Source organism: Hemiscyllium ocellatum, chromosome 32, assembly GCF_020745735.1.
Source record: "Hemiscyllium ocellatum isolate sHemOce1 chromosome 32, sHemOce1.pat.X.cur, whole genome shotgun sequence".
Taxonomy (NCBI): Eukaryota; Metazoa; Chordata; class Chondrichthyes; order Orectolobiformes; family Hemiscylliidae; genus Hemiscyllium; species Hemiscyllium ocellatum.
The window spans coordinates 30,776,084-30,782,709 of record NC_083432.1 but is presented as its reverse complement, the minus strand read 5'-3'; the positions used below and the strand labels follow the sequence as shown (position 1 = coordinate 30,782,709).

Below are 6,626 nucleotides of genomic sequence, written 5' to 3'. Positions count from 1 at the left end.
AATTGGAGTTGGACTTTTTTTTAAGATGTCCCAGAACCTACCCCCTTCACTAATTTCCCAACATCAGTAGAGCCCCTGTTGGACATGTGTAAAAAGGAGTGCGCAGAGGAACCCTAGAACGGTTAGAAATCGAACCTCAACGAGAATTAGAGTTTTGGAATTAAACTTATCTTAATAATTGGAACAGGCGAAAAACATAAGCAGTGAAAACTACCGGGAGGACCGTTATTTTGAATACTTCATTTCGGTTCCTTAAGAGTTCAACAAGCAACAAGAAGAAAAAAAAGTTTGCAACAGGGCGCCAGTGCTAATGCAGGCGGCTCGCAGGAGCGTCTATTGATGAAACACAGGATTAATTCGGGAATAATGCGAATTAACATCATGAACATAACTCAAACGGAGATTTAGTCATTAGCGTTTTCGTTCCGGGGGATTGTTTTTCAACTCGGTAGCTCCTGATTGCACCAATTTAAAACCATCACTTTCTCTGCAACCGACCAGGCGATGCGTTTAAAATATTAATGTTACTGCAAATCCATGAAGTCGACATTCAAAAATTACCCTTCCTTTTTGTTCGTTACCAAATCGCCATTTCCTCCCGATGTAACCAGCGCCGAGCACCGTTAATTTGCAAATCTCGTTACATGAACCGTTTTGAATTCCACTAGATATCCTTTAAGATCAACTTTGTGCTTTGGAGAAGAAGGAAAAAAAATGGGAGTAGATCCGCAGGCTGATTTTATACAGATGTTAGTGGGTGTTTTCTGCATCGTTTGCCAGCAGAATACTCCCACTCATTAGAGAGAATGTGGCCCAATCAGTTCTGAGCTTCCCCAGGATGTGGGCCCTCTCACGGATCTTGAAAGCTCAAACCCCCCACGAAACCAGTGAAAGGTAGACAGAAGAACTAGGAGCACTGGGACTAAAGTGGCTAAGGCACTTCTGTAAGTTTTGTTTATTTTTTACAAATTGGTAGTTTCTGTTGACAGAGAACTCCTCTCTCTCTCTCTCGCCCTCTCCCTTCTCCTTGACGTTGACGCCAGCTCTTTCAGAGTTGGGTGACTCGCAACATGCAGGAGGATTCCAACTCTCCGTTCTCTCCCCTGGACAGCTCAAGCAACAGCGAGGGAGAGCAGGACTCACAGCAGAAAAGGATCGGCCGGAAGCGGCGCTCAGGCCAAAGGGCACACAGGCCCAGCACTGGGAAGAAGGGGATGAAGATCTCTCCCCTCGCCCAGAGTCTGGAAGATATTCAAACCCAGAGGGTGGTGGCGAATGTGAGGGAACGCCAGAGGACACAGTCTCTGAACGACGCCTTTGCCACGCTGCGGAAAATCATCCCGACTCTGCCCTCGGACAAACTCAGCAAAATCCAGATCCTGAAGCTCGCTGCCAGGTACATCGACTTCCTCTACCAGGTGCTGCAGAATGACGAGCTGGACAGTAAGGTGACAAGCTGCAATTACCTCTCACACGAGAGACTCAGCTACGCGTTTTCTGTCTGGCGGATGGAGGAGTCATGGCCCTTGTCTGCTGGACCTTAGCATTTGCTGCTGAGCAGGTAACTGTCAGGGCCCCCGAGATCCCCTGGACAGGGTCGGCTGTACAAACCCAGATAGGCAGCTGGACAAATGCTGACCCCCCCCCCCCCCCCCGCAATGTGGACCTAACGCTAACCCGCCTTTTCCATCTCAGCTGCCATTTGAGGCCTGTGCCCTTTCCTTCCTTCCCTCTGTCTTCCGCCAATCTGTGTATTTTCCTTCACTCTCAGGATTTGCCCCAACCATGACCGCGTAACATTGTCCTCTTGGACATTTTGCTCTCCCCCCCCCCCCCATCTCTGAACAAGGCTTTGAACTGTTGGGTGAGTCAACAGCTGAAGTTGTGAGAAACAACCGTAACCACAATTTCCCCCCCCCCCTTGTAAACCTCTTCCCCCTGTCCCGAAGTATTTCCTCAGCTGCTGTGGAAATGGAAGAAAGGTTAAGCCAACACTGGGGAGGGGGTGCACTTATTTCTTCCTGACATTCCAAATGCCCAACAAGTGTGGATGTTCACAGGCCCTGTGCATCCAAATCTCTCTCACACACACACCCAAACCCACTGCTCACGCACTCAAAACCTTCGAGTTCAAGTCAATGCATTTTATAAAATCCTGTGCTTAATTCTCTGATTTCGATCAATAATGGCCTTTGGACGAGATTCACGCTGATCTTTGGTTTTTTTATTTGCATGGAGTTTGTAAATAATTGTAAAAAAAAAATTTGTTCATTTTCTATTACTGATCTGGGAATCTACAAAGGCACCCAGTCCCGGGCTGGGAAGCTACAATTTAAGTATTTTTTTCCCCCCATTTCCAAATGATCCAAACTTTTCTTCCATTTAATTTACAGGCTCAATATTATGCTACGTGGAATTTCTACACACCGCACCAAGAGCATTTTAAAGTCGGCCTCGTGTTAGCAAAAGTCAAGAGCACTTAAATATCATGCTGGGGCGATGGACATGAAGATACCTTGGAGTAAACTGGGACATCAGACGACAATAGTCTGTGGATCCATTTTTAAATATTTATTTGCATGTCTCCTGCAGAGCTTTAACTCCACCGTGTATCGTGTGGCGGGACTGGGAAATGATTTTTTTGTTGTTGTTAAAAAAAGGAAGAAAACCGCGGACAAAGGAATATAAGCAGGAGCTTTGTTGTGAAATATTATTTTTTATATTTTGATTGGAACTTTATTTCCGGAGAATGAGCTCTGAATGTTCTGAACCGTCTTATTATTTTAAGAAAAGTTCTATCGCATCCTGTGTTTTATAATAAATGCACATTGCGAACACTTCTAATCAGGGTTTTTTTGTGTGTGTGTTTTGCAGCAACGTTTTGGTGAATTTATAGCTCCCAGGGGAGCGGTAAGGCATTTGCCAGCGAAATAAATAATATTATCAAACAGAAATCAGATGTTTAGCAATAATCTTCAACGCATTTCCGTGCTCTATATATTTAAGACAATGACCTCCGTATATAACAAGATAAATATGAAATAGTGAAGATATGTCTTGAAGTTTTCAAATGCACAGGAAAGGTACAATGACCATGTGCTTTCAGGAATAAAATTGATAAGTATTTTTTGAAAGTGATTCATGTTTGGGACTCTGGAGCAGAAAATCCTCTCACTTTAAGACAGGATGTTGAGCGTTTAATTTTTAAAATTTACTTTTCAGGATATCTTCGAATGCCCAAAGTTGACTACAATAATGTCCAAGTCTCTCAACAAATACAAAACTTTATTGGAATTATGTGGTTTGAAAGTACTTTGCGTGATTTATCAGAAAATCTGCATTTTTTTTATTCCGACATTTAACCGGCATGAGTTAGGTTCCGTGGTTTAAACACGGGGTGTGTTATCCGGCGCAGGTGGGATGGGGGGAAGGGTGCAGGAGCCGGGGACGGGATGGGGCGCTTTTACTGGATTTCACCCGAACGACTGGAGCAAAGTGAGCGCGAAGACAGCAGAAGGCTCACAGCAGCCCTGAAGGGAATGGAAGTGGCAGTGAGTCCCAGAGTGACTGAGACTGAGGGAGGGAAGCAGGCGCTGGAAACGGGGGGCAGCCCATTGACTAGCACGCCAGAACATCTTTAAAAGGTGCAAGAACACCTGTACAAGGGAAATACAATTTCTTTTTAAAAAAAACTTTTGTTTCATCTATTACAATCGAGTTGCGAATATTTTTAAAATGTAAATTGGCTTTTGCAGGTAACTCGCGGCTCCTAATCGCGATTATTTTATACAACGTGAAACCTAACGGTTAAACTTTTAATAAAATGGAATGGTACTTTGACAGGTCCAGATGTTTGATTGTGGTTGAGCAATTCCCGCTTATTCTGGTCAATATTAAGGATCCTACAACGTAATCGGTACTAGGACGACCCCTTTAGAATAGTGAGATTAAAAATACACATATATGATGTGTCCGGCCAGATTTTGCTGCATTGTATGAGAATGACTGGCAGCTGTCAGGTTCAGAGATCGTTCTCTTCCAGAGCAGATGGGATTTGTACACTCAGAGATAAACTGCTGCACTTCGGCAGCGGTAAAGCGGCGTGTTCAGCTGCTTCTCGTAGAGATGAGGAACATGATGTGGAGGAGCCGGTGTTGAGCTGGGGTGGACCAAGTTGATTCCTGAAGAAGGGCTTATGCCCGAAACGTCGATTCTCCTGCTCCTTGGATGCTGCCTGACCTGCTGCGCTTTTCCAGCAACACATTTTCAGCTCTGATACTCCAGCATCTGCAGTCCTCACTTTCTCCTCCAAGTTAAAAAAAACTCACACAACATCAGGTTATAGTCCAACAGGTTTATTTGGAAGCAGTAGCTTTCGGAGCGCTGCCCTTTCGTAAGGGAAATGTGGAACAAGATCATAAGACACCGAATTTATAGCAAAAGATTACAGTGTCATGCAACTGAAATGAAATGTTGAACAAATCTTTGGATAAGGTTAGCTTCTCTAGCTCTCTCTGATGGTGTGTAGAGTTCGCTTTCTTACACAAACCCTCCTTGTGATCAGTTCAAAAGACATCGAAAGCAGACAATGTCTCTCGGATTTTAAACTAAACTAAATTTCTCTCATCCATAGATCTCCAAATACACACACATCTCAAAGCAATGCCCCACCTCTGCCCCAAACACACTTTAAATTACGGGGTAAAAACAATGACTGCAGATGCTGGAGACCAGATTCTGGATTAGAGTGGTGCTGGAAGAGCACAGCAGTTCAGGCAGCATCCGAGGAGCAGGAAAATCGACGTTTCATTGACATCACACATCGTCCTCACAATTACACAGCCGGCTTGAATCGGAAGGGACATAGTCCCAAATATTTGCACTGACAATCGTGTTTGGTTATTCTTTCTGAGCAACGTCAACTTCACATAAAAATAAATCAATATAGAACCCATTAGAAAGAGTTTACGATTGTTTATACTTCAAATGATGGGAGGAAATTGTCCCACAGACACTGGACAACTGTGTGCTATTGGAATCTTCACTTTTTACCCAACATCTGGCCACCTTCAGGCAACCGGAGAGCTGGTCTCTTTTTTTTCAATCGCCTCTTGTTGTGATTTTGAACAGAGCCGGATTCAGCCGCTTTTAAATACAACAGGAAAAAAATCAGCATGTCTTCAAATTCAAAGGACGGCTGTTTCTGCCCGGTGAACCTAGATAGCAACGGTGATATATTGGCTCAGAGTTTGCTGAAGGATTTTAGTTAGTTTTCCTTGATGTACAGACACCGGGGTCCTTAAAAGAGTTAGGTGGAGGGACAGAAAGACGGAATTCTTCAAAGTTGAGAAGCAACATCTATTAAACAGAGGGAAGGAGGGAAACGGAGTTTCGAGGTAATTAGCTGAGAGTTTTGATTCTCTTAAATATAGGAAAACCCTTCCAGGCGAAAATGAACAGAATGCGGAGGGACACGTTCCGCTGGTTTGGCGAGGCCTCAGTCAATCTGAGGTAGGTTTGAGCGGGGCTGCCTGGGAAAGGAGAGGGGAATCTCTATGATTCTCCCGAAGGAAAATCCGAAGAAGTGGAAGCATTATCGAAAGGTCAGGGGGGAAATCGGACGGCGGAATTGCAAAGGTCAGTTCTGGGCGGAGTGAGGCCCAGCATATTAGCATTAACATTGCGTTTTGCCAGGGAGAAGGAAGCTGTTCGGTCCCAGGAACAGGACGGTGAGGTTAGTGAGGAGCAGGAGCTGGGAGACTGGGTCTATTTCTCAGGATAATTTTCCGATGAGATTTGATCCCTGATAATGATAGTTCCCCGGGATTTAGCAACAGCAGCATCTTCGGGCAGATGAAGGGAACTTTAGCTAAATCTCTTTGCAGAGTTTAGGTTACACCCAACATCAACATCATTTCGGGATAAAATGCATCCCAATATAAAATTCATTTTATAGGACAGTTTTTATTCGGAATTAAAACCATTGTTTGTGCGCCCTGGTTTGATTTAAGATAAATATTTTCTCAGCCTCTGTCAGAATGTCGGTGTAAAGTCTGTAAGAAAGCAAAATGACAATAATTTTTTTTCTTTCTGTTCTAAACTTTAATCCTCCAATTCTCCAGTCAGGGGGTTTGATGTCAGTATTATGCACTAGCTACATCTAGTGGTGCAGTTTGCTAATGCGCCCAATTATGTGAAATAAGCTAATATTGCGGATGCTGGCAATTTGATTTTATTGAGACAGGTTGAAATTAATTTGCCCTTAAAGGTCACACAGAAAATGTGCTTTCACCATTCGGAGTTAATCCACAGAGACTTCACCAAAATGTGAAAAGCTACAAACGGATAATTATGCTATAAACTGTAAAAACAAAGTAACGGTGATAACTTTCCGTTTTCTCATCTTCCTCGTTAGTTTTGATTTAAATGTTTGCATCAACTGTTGGGATCTTAACAGGCGAAAGCTCCGAGACTGACCTGGGCTGGAAGGGGCTGGACAGTTTCCACATGATGATTGTCAAACTGCTTTATATACTGGGGGCGGCTGAGCCGGTCACAAACACACACACAAAGCATCCCTTCAATACAACGACAGCAATCCCAAATGAGAATGTCCGTCCACCACC

At 43.9% G+C, this 6,626-nt stretch overlaps 1 protein-coding gene across 1 annotated transcript; it reads left to right on the top strand.

The window, feature by feature from the left end:
* The first annotated feature begins 324 nt into the window (after positions 1 to 324).
* LOC132830844 (twist-related protein 2-like) lies at positions 325 to 2,844 on the top strand. The gene is made up of 2 exons (XM_060848725.1): positions 325 to 1,561; positions 2,394 to 2,844. Exon 1 carries the CDS (start codon positions 1,071 to 1,073, stop codon positions 1,542 to 1,544), a length of 474 nt encoding a protein of 157 aa, XP_060704708.1. The 5' UTR covers positions 325 to 1,070; the 3' UTR covers positions 1,545 to 1,561; positions 2,394 to 2,844.
* The last annotated feature ends 3,782 nt before the right edge of the window (positions 2,845 to 6,626 follow it).